A 17,672-nucleotide genomic window follows, 5' to 3' on the forward strand; every position below is an offset into this window, starting at 1 on the left:
TTTTGAAAACCAGGTGACCAAATCTGTTCACAGTAGTCCATATGTGGCCTAATCAAGACCTTATAAAATGGAACAAGAATCTCCTTACTTCTACAAGTCAGTGTCGTCCGCATCATTCCCAGAGTTCGTTGTGTCATCTAAATTTTAAATTCTTATCCCCAAGCTCTCTTATTTCCTCCACCTCCAACAATCCAACCCAAGCATAAATTCTACATCCGATCTTCGTTTCCCAAATTTTAAGGCTGGGGATGCCAGTTCAATGTTGCGAAATGTAATATTTTGTAACATTGAACTGAAATCCCCACTCACTCAATGTGCCTATTCACTCAATCTATTCAAATCTTCTTGTAAGGTCGGAACATCTGCTATACTCATCATAGTTCATCCCAACTTTGCATCATCTGCAAACAACTGAATATCCCCAGTATCTCTCAATGAATTCTCTTCCCTTACTATAAATGCTACTTCCTCTGCTCAGTTCATGTTGCTGTAGTTTTGTTAGTTTTGACAGTTTTGTGACAGCTTTTTTTTTTTTTTTAAGCTTGAAAGTATATTTGACTTGATAAGAAATGTTATTCTTTTTTTTTCCGCCCAATTGTTCCCCTAATATAAGAATAAAAAACACTTGCATGTGTGCACATATGCAATATAGTGAAAGCCCCTATCATTGGGAACATGTATGCTTTCCTTGTATGCCACAAAGAGTGGCATTATGCAAAATCAAGTGCTTTCTTTATACAATTAGTTAAGCTATGAAGATATTCTGCAGAAGAATTGAGACCAATTAGGTCCCTTTGTCATACATGCATGCAGCTCATCATATCCAAATGATATGAGGGATCCAAAAACTTTTTTTTGGATCTCTCATAGTCTTGCCTAGCCCATTCTAAGCTCCCCTCCTAACTTTTGTATGTTAGAGTGATTTTTGCGATATGATAACTACTAGACTGATTTTATTACTTCTAAGTTAGCTGCTTTGCACTTCATAGGAATAATAATATTTTTGAACAAATAAGGCTCCATCTAATATTGTTAAAATACTGTGCCTCTTGATTATTACTTCATTAAATGTAATGACTATTGAGAATAGATCAGTAGTTTCATTTTGAAAAAAAAAATTAAAAAAAAAAAATAATAATAATTCCTGTTATAATAACAGATTATTATAACAGGAAGATAAAACTTAAAACTAGACCTTTTCTTTAAAGAAATAACTAGTTATAAATTTAGGTTGATATATATTGCTACTAACCTCTTCTTTTTCTGCTATTAGCTGCTCTGCTTTCAGTTCTGCATTCCTTAACTTTATTCTCAGTGCATCTTCAGTCATAGTACTCTCCTTAATTTGGCTTCTTAAATCAGGTGTCGTGACTTCTTTCTGCCTTAATTCTTCAGATAACTTCAGGATTTCATTCTTCTTCTCGGCTAATAGGGTTTCCAAAGATAATTTGGTATCATGGAATTGTTGTTGTATGGCATCTAATTCTTTGTTCTGATAGAGTAGTTAAGAAAGAGATTAGTGAATATATTATTAGATTAGAAAATATATCACTTTTCAATATATCACTTTATTATACATAAAATAAGATCAACAACTCACTACTACTACTATTTCACCGCATTAATTTTTTTTTTGTATTATTACGGCATTCATTACTGAGAGCATAGTTGAGACAAAGTAATTGGTCCAATGAACCAATCTTAATTTCAGCTAATGCCTTTTATTCCCTTATAGGGAGTAGGCGAGGCCTTTTAACCATATCTAGCTTTTGGAGACTGAGTGGGCAGTTCACTCTCCACCGGTAGCCAATCAGAGATAGCTAGCCCATGTCTATCACTAATTATAGCAGTCACTGATGAAGAGGCTGGCAAACAAGTGCTGCCATCTCTTGGTACCTAACCCTAACAAGATATGTTACTGTCTGATATAATGTGGGTACTACAGTCGATTTTCTTGAGTTTACGGGATGAAAATCCCGAGTTTCCGGGAGGAAAAACCCGCTTGCCCATGCTAGAGATCGACTAGCTCGAGAATCAGTCGAAGAAAGGTTTAGAAAAAGTTCCTCCAGTTGGAGACTAGACTTGAACTTAAGTCTGACTTCAAGCGACCAAGCTCAGAGGATGCAAGAGCCACTTCCACTGAGCTACACAATCTTAATTTGAGAATTATCATTTATATCCCCTCAGGTAGAAAAATATTTAGGTCTAGTAATTAAATTATACTTGACAAGAAATTACATTGTTATTTTCATCCTTTACCTAAGCAAACTTTTGTTTACACCACAACTTGTGGATATATTCTATAGAGGCAGCTGACCTCACGCCAAATAACTCCCAGTATCTCATAATACACAACATACTTCTGTCATTCTGAGTTCAGCTCTCAGTATGTCCACAAATCTAGCTCCAAGAACTCAATAAAAGCAAAACCCAGTCTAGATGGGGATCTTTCCATCAACGCCAAAGAAATGTAAAGTTTATTTTCGTAACCACGTATAATCAGTACTTGCGATGTGTTCAATATTGATATTTACATTAAAATGAAAGTATTTCTGATTGTGCTTACTAGATCTGTAGTTTGAATAGTTGAATAGTTTGAACTATTTGAATAGTTCTATATTGTATTCACATTTGTTAAGTTTACTGTGGTATCTGTCGTTCATCTACACACAACGCCATCTACTACCCACCACCACTAATATTTTTGTCTGTAAATTGCATGTGTTCACAAGGTCGGTTTGCCTGTACATGGAATTAAAAATTTTCAAGTTTCCTTAAGAAGAAATAACCCTGTCACTCTCATATGAGATCAGCTAACTCACATACAACGGAAAAAAAAACCCATATAACCCATCAAAACAAGAAAAGAACTTAGGTCTTTACCAACCAAAGAGTGCAACGTGCAATCGTTCTCCCAATTGCTTTCTCCGAGAGACGCTCAGAAAGATATTTTTACAGTCGCTTTTACATACACTTTTAAGAAAACTTGACTGTTGAAATGTATTAACAGGGCCGCCACTGGAATTTTGCAGCCCCATGCAGTAGCATATTTTGCCGCCTCTTTCCCCTTATTTTTCTTATAATTTATGCCAATTTTGTAGCCCTGTGCAAATGCACGTCTTTCACCATCGGCCCTGTGTATTAATACAGGATTCCCAAAAGGAAATCTTAACCAGGTGAATTCTTAGACTGGAAAAGTGAGACTGTCACCTAGTGACTAGTAAATAAAATGAGATATTAAGTAGACATTCTATTGCAATGTTCGGTGAAACGCTAAATGAAAAGTTTCGTCTTCTATCTCAAGGACCCCACCGATAGTAATTATTTTATCGGAACAAGTGATGGTATTAGTGAAATCTGAAACTGTAAATAGCTTTCATGAAGAGGTTCTTTATAAATACTTTGATATGGTATTTATAAAACAGTAAAAAAGTCTGTGTAGCCCACTGGAAGTGGCATTTGCACTCCACGACGCTTGACCACATGAAGGAATCCTTGGGTTCAAATCTAGTTGCCGACTAGAGGAACATTTTGGATGATTATAATAGATTTAGTTTAATCCTTTATCCCAGTGAGAGCAAACAAAGTTTGCGCCTGAAAATATCTTCAGGACTAAATATAGTGTTGTACTATCTTATCCAGTAAGTAGTGCAACACCAAGGCAACTCGTGGCAAAGGTGGAGCAAGCTACCAGGCACTTCTAACCCAGTATCTCCCATAATGCAAAACACATTTCCTATGTGGATATGTATACTGTTATGCATTAAAGGGATTGGCCATCTACCCAGACTAGTTTCGACCTTTATTGAGGTCTCTTCAGTGGGAGCCAGGCCCAGAGCTGGAGATACCAGGCAGAAGCAGTAGCAAGTCATCTGTGCCTATGGGAGTTGCCAAAAGGTTTATCACCTTTTTAAAAAATTACTCTGGATTTAGAGAAAGATGTTGAAAATTTATTTATCACTAGGTTAGACTATAATAGATTTAGTTTAATCCTTTATCCCAGTGAGAGCAAACAAAGTTTGCGCCTGAAAATATCTTCAGGACTAAATATAGTGTTGTACTATCTTATCCAGTAAGTAGTGCAACACCAAGGCAACTCGTGGCAAAGGTGGAGCAAGCTACCAGACACTCTCCAGCTCTGGGCCGCGGCCCCACGTAGTAGAAACTACGTGGGGCCGCGGCCAGATATCGACAAGACTAGACAGGGCGTACGTGTCCCAAAACCTGGAACAATATGTTCAGAGGATACGTCACACCGCAGTGCATAACTTGACAACCGACCACAAGATAGTCATACTAAAAATCATGCTCCCAGAGGTGATGGAAACAGCCAGAGGTCCTTGGAGGCTCCCTCCTACCTTCCCCAGTCTTTTCAGCGACCAGCTACAGAACCTCTGTGACGGATGGACAAACACCAACTGGGACTGGGAAAACTGGCTGACCTTCAAGAGGCAGGCTAGGGAACTGTTCCAAAAATGTGGACGCGAAAGGGCCTACCAAAAACGCAAACGGCTGAGGGATCTCTACAGGGAACTCGGCTGGTACCGGACAAACGAACGGAGCGGAGTTCCCTGCGGAGATCTCATCAGACAAGTAGAAATAGAACTGCAGCAAGAGCGGCAGAGTAGAGTCGAGGACCTCGACTTTCGAACGAGACTCTATCTCAGACATTTGGAAACACCTTCCGCCACATTCTACAACCAACAACGGGTGGCGGCTAATGATGAGAAAACGATTCACCAGATCGAGGAGAAGGGCCAGATTTTACGCTCAACCCACGAAATACTCGGTCACTTTCATCAGCAGTATATCGGTATCTTCTCTGACCGGCAGGACACGGATGACTTCAGTGAGTGGGACGCAACACGTTTTCCTGATCATCTTAGTGCCCTACAGGACAGGCCGATAACTGCAGCCGAATTAAAGGCCACGTACAGAATGATGAAAACAAAGAAGACCCCAGGGCCAGACGGACTGGGGATAGAATTCTATAGATCTATCTGGGAATTTGCATTGGCAGCGTTAATAAACATCTTTAACGAATTCCTCACTTCGGGAAACATCCCCGAGGAATTCGTTAAGAGCCACACCATCTTTATCCCCAAGAAAGACCAAGATCGGACTTTGTCGAATAACTGGCGTCCAATCTCCCTAACCAACGTAGACTACAAGATTTTTGCAAAAATTATCTGCACGTGCCTTAAGGGTGGTATCGAAAAAATAATAACAAGCTCACAGGTCTATGGGATCCCTGGTAGATCTATGGAATTCAATCTCTTTTTGTTAAGAGACTTGATCAAACTGGCCAAAGAAAAAAAATACCCCCTGGCACTTCTCTCCACCGACCTGGAGAAAGCGTTTGACAGCGTCAACCACAGGTACTTGCAGAACATCCTACTAAAAACAGGCGTGGGCCCGAGACTTCGGCGTACAATTAAAAACATGTATGCAGAAGCCACGACCCAACTATCTATTAATGGGTTTCTAACAGAACCAATCCGCATAAAGAGAGGGGTTAGGCAAGGCTGCCCGCTAAGCCCCCTCCTCTTCTCCCTAGTACTAGAACCCCTAATCAAAAGAATTGATAACACCCCCGCAATTAACGGTATTCCACTTCCCCAAGGCTCCAGACAATGCAAAATAGTGGCATATGCAGACGATGTAGTGGCTACACTCAGAGACTCTGAGTCCATCTATATCTATCTGCACACGCTGCAAAAATTCAGCATAGTCAGTGGTCTTCGCGTTAACGCACAAAAAACCCAAATCAAAAGTTTCGGAAATTTCCATAGCACTGGACTTCCCTACGGTTTAACGCTACAGACACAGCCTCTAACTATACTAGGCGTGCCCTTTTCAGACACCCTAGCACTACCAATCCAAAAATTGCAGGAGACAAGCAGGGAAAGGATAAGGCTGTTCAAACCAACCTTCTTCTCCTTTTATGGCAGAGCGACAGTAATAAAAACAATCGTCACCCCAATGCTGATGCACACTGTCAATATCACAGGCATCACACTGGCACAAGAAAATAAATTATCAAAAGAACTCCTGGATTTCTTCTGGAATGGGAGAAAACGCGAAGTAAAGAAAGAATATCTACAACTCAAACAGGAAGAAGGGGGTTATGCTCTGCCCGATCACAGAAGCTTGCTACAAGCAAACACGTTCAAAACCGTACGGAAGGCCTTAAACTCCAACCACATTTCTGGCCTACTAATTAGATATTTTATAGGACTTTTCCTCCCCCTCTTTGGGATCACGGACTATGCTGGACCCCGCGCAAGGGGGGGTGCCCAAGTGGTACCGTACAGTAGTGAAATCGATCACAACACTCAGAGACAGAGGAATAGCAATCCTCACACACAAACCCAAAGCAGTATACTGGGATTTCTTCCAACTTTCCAGGCGTGATACACCCAATCTTAGTACAAATAATGAAATTCTCTTCAGAAACATCAAAAATAGCTGGGGACAGCCTTTTCATCGGGATCTAGCCTGGAGAATAGCCTACGGGCGGCTCCCGGTGAAACAGGTGAAATCCCGGTATGTACCTAACCCTTGCGACCCATTCTGCGATGTCTGCCGGGACGTGGAAACGGTGGACCACTTCTTTTATTTTTGCCCACCAGCCCAACGCATCTGGCGGAGACTCAGCACAGCATTGGGAATCCCCATGCTGACAGTAGAAGAGGTAGTACGACTACAATTCCCGCCACCAGTCCAAAAAACCCAAAAGTTCACTATCTTCCTAATCAATGTACTAAAATATCACATCTGGAAAGTACGGAAAAAATCCCAGGTACGAGACGCAAATTTAATGTATGCAAGAATAAGAAAAGGTTTCTTTTTCTACTTACACAAATTTCTTGCACAAGAAAGGCACTTACTAGGAGACTTTAAATTTGTGAATCAATACTGCAAACCACCGATAATATGCTTTCTTATACAGGGACGCATCAAGCCCTGTATATCTCTTTAGAACCCAAAAAAAAACCCACCATCCCCCCCACCCCAGAAAAAAGAATAACCACTCTGTTTCCCCTAGCCACAAAGCTTTCGCTGGCACGGTCTCTTTACTCCAAACAAGGGGGGGAGAGCTGAGAACCCGGGTGGCGAAGGCTTACTGCGAGGCGGTGCTGCTCCTCGTGAGCGGCATCTCCCGGGCCAGTCTCTTCCCCATTCTAAGTCCCAGTGGTACCAGGTATACGAGTTCCTCAGTAAGTTCCTATTCATTCCTACTTACCGGACCTTAAGTCCCGTTATTTTAGATTTAAAATAAATATTTAAACAAGTCCTATTATTTATATCCTGTTAAAAAAAAAAAAAAAAAAAAAAAAAAAATATATATATATATATATATATATATATACCTGGAATAAAAATAAGGATATTATATTTAGTAACATAAAAAGAACTTCCATTAATACTGGAGTAAATCATTACTTTAGATAAAATAATATGATAACTAGAGACAAAAGTCTATGTTTAACCTTTTCTGAACAGGTAAATTGAGATTACATGTTACAGACCAATTAGCCAATAAGGCTAAACAGGTTGACTGAGGCCTCTTTTTACCTCCTACTATCCTACTCTATCTTATATCATACTCCTCTTTTACTGTCTGCTGATCCTCAGCATGCTTTATTCTCCAAAGGCCAATGATGAGAGACATGAACTCCCATTCTACCTCAATAAAGGTCGAAACTAGTCTGGGTAGATGGCCAATCCCTTTAATGCATAACAGTATACATATCCACATAGGAAATGTGTTTTGCATTATGGGAGATACTGGGTTAGAAGTGCCTGGTAGCTTGCTCCACCTTTGCCACGAGTTGCCTTGGTGTTGCACTACTTACTGGATAAGATAGTACAACACTATATTTAGTCCTGAAGATATTTTCAGGCGCAAACTTTGTTTGCTCTCACTGGGATAAAGGATTAAACTAAATCTATTATAGTCTAACCTAGTGATAAATAAATTTTCAACATTTTGGATGATTGTTTGTCTTGGTGAAGAACTTTGCTGCTAGATCATGGAGGAGTGATGCGATGTAGGGAGTGTTGACTTCTCGTTGAATCTGGGAGTTTCTGATAAACCATGGGGCATCCAGAATCATTCTCAGGCATTTGTTCTGTATACTCTGCAGTTTTTGAATATTTGTATTCGAGGTGTGGCTGCATGCAGGAGATGCATAAGTGATAACTGGGCATATTACCATCTTGTGTATGAGTAGTTTGTTCCGGATATCCAGTTTACGTCTTCTGTTGATCATGGAGTAGAGCTGGGCGATTGTTTTGGATGTCTTAGAGCTTATGTGTTTTATATGATTGGTGAATTGGAGTTTTTTGTCAAGCATGACACCGAGGTATTTGACTACACTTTGCCATGGGATATCGACACCTAGCAGGTGTATGTCTTCCTTGATCTGAAACTTATTTTTGGTGAACAGGATGGCTGACCTCTTTAGTGGGTTTCTTTGGATTCTCCAGTCCATCAGTCATTTCTCCAACGTGTGAATACTGTTTTGGAGTCTTTTGATAGCTAGTTTGGGACTGAGAGATCTTGCTAATAAAGCGGTATTATCATCTGCATATAAGGCTGTGATTGTTGAACTTGGATTTTTGGGAATATCAGCTATGTAGACAGAAAACAGCAGGGGAGCCAGAAGAGAACCCAGCTGCACACCTGCCAGGATCTTGCGTCTGGTTGATACGGTTTCATTTATTTTTACTTACATGAATCTGTCTTTAAGGTAACTATCTATGATTTTTATTAGATTAGTTGGAATGTTAAATTTGATGAGTTTGTAGAGAAGACCCTGGTGCCACACCTTGTCAAAAGCCTTTGCAGCGTCTATATAAACCACAGCAGTGTGGAGGTTCCAATTGAAACCTGTGGTGATAAATTCAACCAGTCGGTATACCTGATGTGTGGTGCTATGGTTTTTTTCTGAATCCGAACTACTCATTAGGGATAACATTTAGTTTATCTGTTGCTGATTGAAGCCATGTAAGGATGACTTTTTCTGCAACCTTACCTAGACTGGACAGTAGGCTGATAGGTCTGTAGTTTTCAGGGATTTGATGGTTTTTTCCAATCTTTTTGATTGGTGTGATGGCAGCCGTTTACCATGCTAAGGGAAAATATTTGAATCTGAGGATAGCATTGATAATATTGACGAGGTGCACAACAGCTTTTCTGGGGAGTAATTTGATTGTTCTGTTTGTGATTCTGTCTGGACCTGGAGCCTTGATATTCAAGTGGGTTATAATATTTATAACTTCTGCTAGAGAGGTGGGTGCGATGGGTTCTGCCTTCTCCTATTGTTCTGTTATAACCTGCCTGACTCTGTGGTGGATCTCGTAGATTAGATTGATGTTTAAATTCTCGTAAGAGGGGTTACACTGTGTTTCCAAATTGTCAATCAAAGCTTCTGCATTTTTGATCAGTGTGAGCTGCTCCTTTCTTGGTCTGAATTGGGGGTATGAGTTGCCTTTTAGTGTGGAGGGTTCTCAAGAATTTCCAGATGGAGTTATCCTCTGGGTTCAGATTGTTCAGTTTGGTTTTCCAATCTTGATTTCGATGCTTTTGTAGAGCTTCCCGAACTTGTCTATTTAAATTATTCAGAGTTGTTTTATCTTGTGGGACTTTTGTGTTATGGTACCTCTTTCTGGCTCTGTTTTTCAGCCTGATGAGGTACATAATTTCCTCATGGATCCGACTACTGGAAAAGTTTCAGAAGGAAAGGAAAGCACGGAATAAATATAATCCTTCCTTTATTTGTTGCCTGTGGGTGTTTTCCTGATCGTGTGTAGGGAAAGGTTATAGTTTTGCATCCCTTAAGGAGTTTTCCCGTCAATGAGGTGTGCGCATTTATTTTGGGAAATATTTGTAGCGAGATAAGATCATACGATTATTATTATTATTATTATTATTATTATTATTATTATTATTATTATTAATATTATTTCGTGTGGTTCAGTTTTCATAGTGTTACTTTTTTATGTTGTGGTTGAATTTTGAGGCGGGGTTTTCTCGCATTTTGTGTTTCTTCGAAGGGAGGGATAGATATCCTTTATTCTAAGTGTTTCATTTCTTGGGATTGAATGATGCTTCCCTACACAGCATCGAATATCGGTGAAGTTAAAGAATGAGTGCATTGTTCGGAGAAAACTTTTTTTTTACAATGAAAATATATATTATGGTGTCAATGAGGCATTATATCAAGCAATACTTAGTCTTTATTTGAGTTGTAAGTCAGCAGTTAGAATTGAAGGAAGTACAGGAAGATGGTTTAATGTTAAATCTGGTGTTAGACAAGGATGTATATTATCCCCTCTGTTACTCATTATCTATATGGATCACATTATGAAGGAAAGTGGTATTAAACATGATATCAAAATTGGAGATGTTAATTTCAGCTCTTTGCTTTATGCAGATGATGTTATACTTCTAAATAAATCTGCTACAAGTCTGCAAGATTCCCTGACTAAATTGAATAACTGTTGTAATAGATATGGTATGAAGGTCAGCAATAAAAAGACAAAGACAATGAAAATAGGCAGAATCTTTGAAAATGTCAACTGTGTTGTGAATGGAGAACCTGTGGAACAAGTAAAACATTCCAGCTACTTAGGTACAATTTTTACTGAAGATGGTAAATTAAATATAGAAATAGACAACGGAATCAGCAAAGCTGGTATGGTGGGAAGTCAATTGAATAAATTCATATGGAATAATAGAGAAATTGTCGGAACACTAAATTAGCTGTATACAAGACAATGTTCAAACCAGTTTTAACTTATGAATCCGAGAGTCCTGAGAAAGATTAGAGGCGTGAAAAGATGGCATCAATGGCAATATCATATTAAAAACGAGAATATTAGGAAAGAACCAGACATTGTCAGCATCCTGGAATGCGTTAGCAGAGCTAATCTCAGATGGTATGGTCACTTAAACAAAATGAGCAAGGAAAGATTAGCAAAACAAGTGTTCTCTGCCATGTTGGTAGGAAAACAACCCAGAGGAAGGAAGACCAAGATATAGGTGGATTGATATGGTACAAAGTGCCTTAGACGATAGAAATATAAGATCTGGTAATGTTGGAATCTTGACAAGTAACAGACTGATTTGGAGGAAAATTGTAGATAGGAAGTTAGTAACGATGTAAATTTTTCATGTAGTACTATCATATCCTGTACACCCCTTGAGGGTACATGCCAGGAATTTGATGATGATGATGAAATATATATTATTTATTTATTTATTATTTGTCTACTTCTTTTAAGCTTTGGTTAGCCTGTTTTAACGTTTTGGGAGAATAAATACTTATCTTGGTTTGTTGGGGGTTATTTCTGATTCTGATTGATTTCTTGAGGATTTAATGATTTTCCTTATGTGGGATCGAATATGAAATCTGTAATTAAATAATAAGTTTTTATTTATTTATTAGCGAAATGTTGTTTGCTTCTTCAGAGCTAGGCCTCCCGAAGAAACAAGGTTCAATTTTAGTTGCCGAATAGAGGAACTTTTTCTAAGCTTTTCTTCCATCTTTCCAAGTTACTCCTTCTCTAGCACTGGCAGGTGAATGTTTTCTCGCGGAAAGTCGGTTTTTTCCCCGTGAACTCAAGAAAATCGACCGTAGAAACCCCACTATTTCAGATAATAACATACTGTGTTATGGCCAGGGACCATGATATGGTAGCACTTATTTTCTACTCTTGACTGAATGGCACTTAAAATTAGTGACGTCTTAGGCAAGCTGTCTGTGATTGGCTACCGATTGAGATTAAACTGCACGCTTAATCTCCAAAAGTTATACATGGCTAAAACGGCCTCAGTCGTTAGCTGATTTATTGGAGATTTAATGATAATCTCTTGTTGTATAGATTATTGAATTTGAAGTAGACATGACAGAGAAATATAGAACCAACTTCAAAATAACTACTAGAAGAAGAAAAAGGAAGACTTAACTTTTCCAATTATGCAATACATCCACCTTCATCATAAAGACACAGTCGCCTCCACTCGAGAATTCATTCCAACCTACCTACACTACTACCAAAACAACATCAGCCAACTTCACATACTGGCAGCTAATTAGGAACCTTTATGCAGAACTAAGTAAACGTTACTGAACATTCTATCTATTGTTAACTTAACGGGGTGGTAAATGTTGCACGAAACGCGTGGTTTTCACCGCTAAATGAGTCAGAGACACTACATACACATACACACAATTTACAGATAGCCTCATAGCGGTAGTTGCTTCAGACATTGATTCCTAACAAACACAATCAAGACACTAACTGGTCTCGAGATGTAAGCAAAATACTGCATATCATAAAACAGCATAATTTCTCATTTAAAGTTGCCTAGAACATGTGGTGAAGCACGTGATCAAGTATTTTGCAAATATGCTGTGTATGCTTTACGTATATCTGCATACTGGCCGCTGAATTAGAGATCTTTATGCAGATATATTTAAGCTTACACAGCATATGTGCAAAATACTTGATCAAGTGTTTCATATGTTCTAGGTAACTAATTAAGAATGCTGCCGGTCAGTAATCATCAATAGTCTGGATAACAATGGGAAGAACAGGATCTTTCAGATTTCAATAAAATATTTATTGTTTGTGAGTGCCCATCTGGCTGAAGCCACGAATTTGAAAACAGCAGAGCTGAATGGTTTCTCAAAAGATGAGCATCCCTGATGAATAATCACTGGGAAATAACTTACATTACTTGTCTGAGAGAAGTGACTATCATCTAAGAAAGTCTGTCAGGAACGAGATCGCCATCATCTGAGAAAGCTTGTACAGACAAATGGAACTTCGTGTGTGCAACAATTCACCGAAGCATTTAGTGATGGCTGTTCGCGACCCATATCTCACAGAAATATGCGCAAGGAATTGAACAGGATTGTTATCATGATTATACCGAAACTACTGATTTCTGCAAAGAACTGAAAAAGTTGTCTACTATGGTGTGAGGAACACCGTGACTGGACACTGGAACACTGGAAATAAGTCATGTGGTCCGACGAGTAGCAGTATACCTTGTACTGCACCAACAGTATGCAGAGAGTATGGGGGAGAGCCCCATGAAGCAATGAACCCAGCTTGTCCTGTACATACTCAAAGTTCTGGAAGTGATTTCATGGTGCGGGAATGTTCTGTTGGTAAGGAATCGGTCTTCTGATATTGCTGGAAGATCAGGTGTCTTCCAAGGAATATTCAGACATTGTTGCCGATCAAGTCTATCCTGAAATATTGACGTTTTATCCAGCAGGTGATGGTTGTTTCGTGGATGACAATGCCACTGTCCATGCCTCGAGAATTGTTCAGCACTGGTTCAGCGAGCATGACAGCGACTTCCATTATTTGAACCATATTGTTCGGATACCGAACAATAACTTCGGTATCCAAAGTTATTGTTATCAATTCTATCAAGTTCGAATTCAATTCATCTCCTCTTCTGCTGTAATTAATTTTTTTCCTCAATGGTGAGTAGCATGATGCCTATTCTCCAATATGGTGAGTTAATCGTTTCTTCATCACTTTGCTAGCAATGAGCATCATTTCTCCAGGTCTGAGTAATAGGATGGATATTAAGATGATGAAATCATTTCATTTCACTGTTAGAACTATCGGCGTCATAGATTCTTCAAAATTTGATGAATGCATTTTAGTGGAATGGGTTTCATATGTAGAGGTCCTGATTTTTGTTTTATTTTTAATACCTGAAATGGCGTATTAAACTATTAATTTCAGCTACCAGAGAAAAAGAAACAATTTTGTCCAAACCACTAGTAGTTTTGTTTTTCATCTCTCTCTCTCTCTCTCTCTCTCTCTCTAGTTGTCTAATTAGTAAACAGAGTTGGAAGTTTTCAGTTGTGATTACCGAAAGCCAATGTGTGTGAGTGGATTTTGCAATTTTCTTATTCTCTGAATAAAAAAAAAAAAAAAAAAGAAAGCTATTTTTCAGTGGCGTTGAAATGATTTCCGTTCACTGCAGGTGTGCGGTAGTTTATTTTGAAGAAAATCCTCTTTCTTTAATGAACGTGTGTTTCTTCCCTTCAAACGAAAACTCATGACTTATCTTTTCAAAAGATTTTTATAGTCGGTTGCTTTAAGAAATCAACGTCTCTGAATGATTCCGCTTATGTGCAATTATCGGGTATACAAAAGTAAAGCATTTCTATTGTTCGATCACGCTTATTTTCAAATAATACAATAAGCCTTCCATGCTTTGAAAACGCTTATAAATCAATGGAAGCATCCCCCCATTTCTGTACAAGTGTTGTAATACACCTGTACAGAATAAGTAATTTTAGCTATCTTTTAGAGAAAAAATAAATAAACGTTGTTTTCAGTTTTACTGTATTCTTTTTCTATAAATAGAATGTTACTGAACCATGCTTGTTTGTCGATGACAAACAAGCAGATTTCCAGTAAGTGAGAATCTTCTCTCATTCCGAGTCAGCGTGATTCCGAATAAACACAATATTCAATATTCTTTTAATGTAGATCACTATTATAAATAAAAATGGAATTTGTTATACATAAGACAATTTTATAATTAAATATTATTATTAAAAGCATATTCAGTAATTTATGAAGCCTCTGAGCAGATATACAGTATATACAGGGTATTCGGGATAAATTTGACAGTTTCGTAAGGAAAAAGAAAATCTTCTTTGTATCTATTAAATTTAATGAATTGACAAAAAAACATTACAGGCAGAGTTAATTACAATACTATCAACAAGATTTACTCAAAATAACCACCATTAGCATCGATCACAGCTTCAATTCTGCTTCGGAACCTCGAACAAGCTGATGCTACAGTCTCCCTGGGAAGGGCCGCAAAAACTGTTTTAATTTTATCCATTAACTGGGCTTTTGTATTACTGGAAGTGCGATTGGTGTCTTTTTCAACTGCGCCCCATACAAAATAATCCATGGGGTTAAGGTCTGGGGAGTTTGGAGGCCAAACATTTGGACTGGTGAAGTCGTAGAAATTTTCAGACAACCATTTTTGACTTTTCCCAGAGGTGTGGCAAGGGGCCGAATCCTGCTGCCATACATACGGCCTACCATTGGCTACCCTTGTTATCCAGGGCTTGACTACAGTTAGCAACTCCACGAACAAAGCCCGAATTCCAATGCCAGGGTTCTTCAACACCTGTTCCTGCAGATTTGCGAGGAATTCTGCTGTACGAACGCAATCAGATCGTCTGCTAGGGATCTTTCTTCTTGCTACATCCTCGTAGTCACCATTGCAAGTCTCTAGTTCATGCCTGATTGTTTTTACTGTATTCAGGGAGCATTGGGCAGCAGTCGTAATATCCTTATTTTGATGGCGGGCACGAATCATCATGATACAAGTTATTCTCTTCCATGATTCAGGTGGGTTCCAGCTATCCATCCTTTCTGACATCTTGTATATGAATGAAGAAGGGTCCAAACTTTTAAATGAAGAGAAGTGTGTGTTAATACATGTAACTTACGGAAAAATATAATTAATTATAAATTATTATTATTATTATTATTAAACAAGACCTCATGGAGTCAAAGACTCATCTAGGAGGTCCTTTTATCTCACACACATCTCATCATACCGGGTCTTAAACACATTCAAACTCCCTGCAGACACCACACTCTCAGGCAAGGCATTCCAATCATTCACAACTCTGCACGAAAATAACCTGCCTCTCACTCCCCTACTCACACCCTCTTTATACAGTTTCCAGGTATGACCTCTGGTTCTCCCCTGATCTCCCACTATTCTCTGTAGAACTTCTTCACCATTGATCCTATAACAACCCCTTACCAACTTGTAGGTCTCTATCATATCTCCCCTCTTCCTTCTCTCCACTAGACTCTGCAAATTACATCTTTTCAATCTTTCCTCATACTCGACATTCCAGAGGTCAGAGACTACCTTAGTCAGTCGCCTTTGGACCCTTTCCAACATCTCTTCATCCTTCTGAAAACCAGGTGACCAAATCTGGGCACAATAGTCCATGTGTGGCCTAATCAAAGCCTTATACAATGGAACAAGAATCTCCCTATTTCTACACGTCAGTGTCCTCCTCATCATTCCCAGAAGTCTTTGTGTTGTCTTCACAATTTTGGCGATGTGTCCCCTAAATTTTAGATCCTTATCCACTATCACTCCCAGATCTCTTATTTCCTCTACTTCCAACAATATATTCTCACCAAGCATAAATTCTGCATCCCATCTTTGTTTTCCAAATTTTAAAACCTTACATTTTGCAACATTGAACTCACATCCCCATTTGCTTGCCCAATCACTCAATTTATTCAAGTCTTCTTGCAAGGCCACAACATATTCACTACTCTTTATGGTTCGTCCCAACTTTGCATCATCTGCAAACAACTGAATATCTCCATCCAAATCTTCGCCAATATCATTAATATACAAGTTAAATAGTAATGGCCCTAAAACAGATCCCTGAGGCACTCCACTAGTGACTTTCCTTTTCCTGGATATTGCACCCCCATACACAACTTGTTGATACCTATCAGATAGCCAGTCTCCAATCCAATGCACTAATCTAATATCCAACCCCATCTGCTCTAGTTTGACTGTCAACTTATCATGAGGTACTCTATCAAAAGCTTTTGCAAAATCCAAGTATATTACTGTGTATCCTTCTCCTCTGTCCAAGGAAGCAGTCACTTTATTGTAATAAGTAAGTAGATTACTAAAACACGACCTCCCTTTAGCAAATCCATGCTGTCCATCAAAGATTATACCATTGTTGTCAACCCAACTCTGGATCCTAGTTCTCACAAGCTTCTCCAACAACTTAACCACAACACCTGACACACAGATAGGCCTATAGTTTGATGCTTGAGTTCGATCACCTCCTTTATGAAGTGGCACAATCTTGCCCTCCTTCCACTCTTTAGGGACTTGACCAAGTGCAAGACTCGTATTAAAAAAATATGTCAAGGCAGGTGTCAACTCTCTGGCACATTCCTTCAGAATACACGGTGATATATTATCAAGTCCCACAGCCTTATTTACATCTAGTTTACTCAACTCCCCAAACACCTCTTGCTCACTTACAGTCAGTCTCTCTTCCCCATCATCAACTGCTCTTAATCTCTCCATGAAGTCACATTCACAAGATTGAAAGATCTTTATGAACTGCTTATTAAGTATCTCCACCACACATTCTGCAACAGCTATCTTTATACCATTTCCTCCAATCAATGTCATCCTTCCATAATCATTCTTTCTTTTGCTGGCTACATATCGAAAGAACTCCCTAGGATTCTTTTTAGTTTCATTAGCTAACTGCTGTTCATAAATATGTCAAATTTATCCCGAACACCCTGTACTTTCTCTTCGTCCTTTTTTTTTTTTTTATTGTTAAAAATCACGGTCTTTCCTATTAAATGCCCTGAGAAAATTAACATTAAAAATTCACAGTTAATTTTAAAGTTAAGAAAAACAAACAAACAATCAGCATCCCTGCGTTCTAGAATTCTATTTGGATTTTCTTAAATAATCGAATCACTTAGAACATTAACTTATGGTTACAAGACAGCAGTCATGGAGTTCAATTGATATCGTTTGGTTTTGTCTTTGAATTGTTGATGCAATTGACTATGCATAATAGAATACTTTT

At 38.7% G+C, this 17,672-nt stretch overlaps 1 protein-coding gene across 2 annotated transcripts in view; it reads right to left on the reverse strand.

Moving 5' to 3' along the window:
- Positions 1-17,672, reverse strand: part of LOC150098004 (uncharacterized) — a 307,571-nt gene that overhangs the window by 183,504 nt on the left and 106,395 nt on the right. For both annotated transcript variants that reach the window (XM_090406477.1, XM_090406476.1), the window contains exon 9: positions 1,253-1,492. In XM_090406477.1, coding sequence (XP_090262603.1) covers positions 1,253-1,492 — 240 coding nt within the window. The remainder of the gene's footprint in view (positions 1-1,252; positions 1,493-17,672) is intronic.

The sequence above is a fragment of the Typopeltis vanoorti genome, chromosome 16, assembly GCF_054136105.1.
Source record: "Typopeltis vanoorti isolate ZY-2024b chromosome 16, IOZ_Tvanoo_1.0, whole genome shotgun sequence".
Classification (NCBI taxonomy): domain Eukaryota; kingdom Metazoa; phylum Arthropoda; class Arachnida; order Uropygi; family Thelyphonidae; genus Typopeltis; species Typopeltis vanoorti.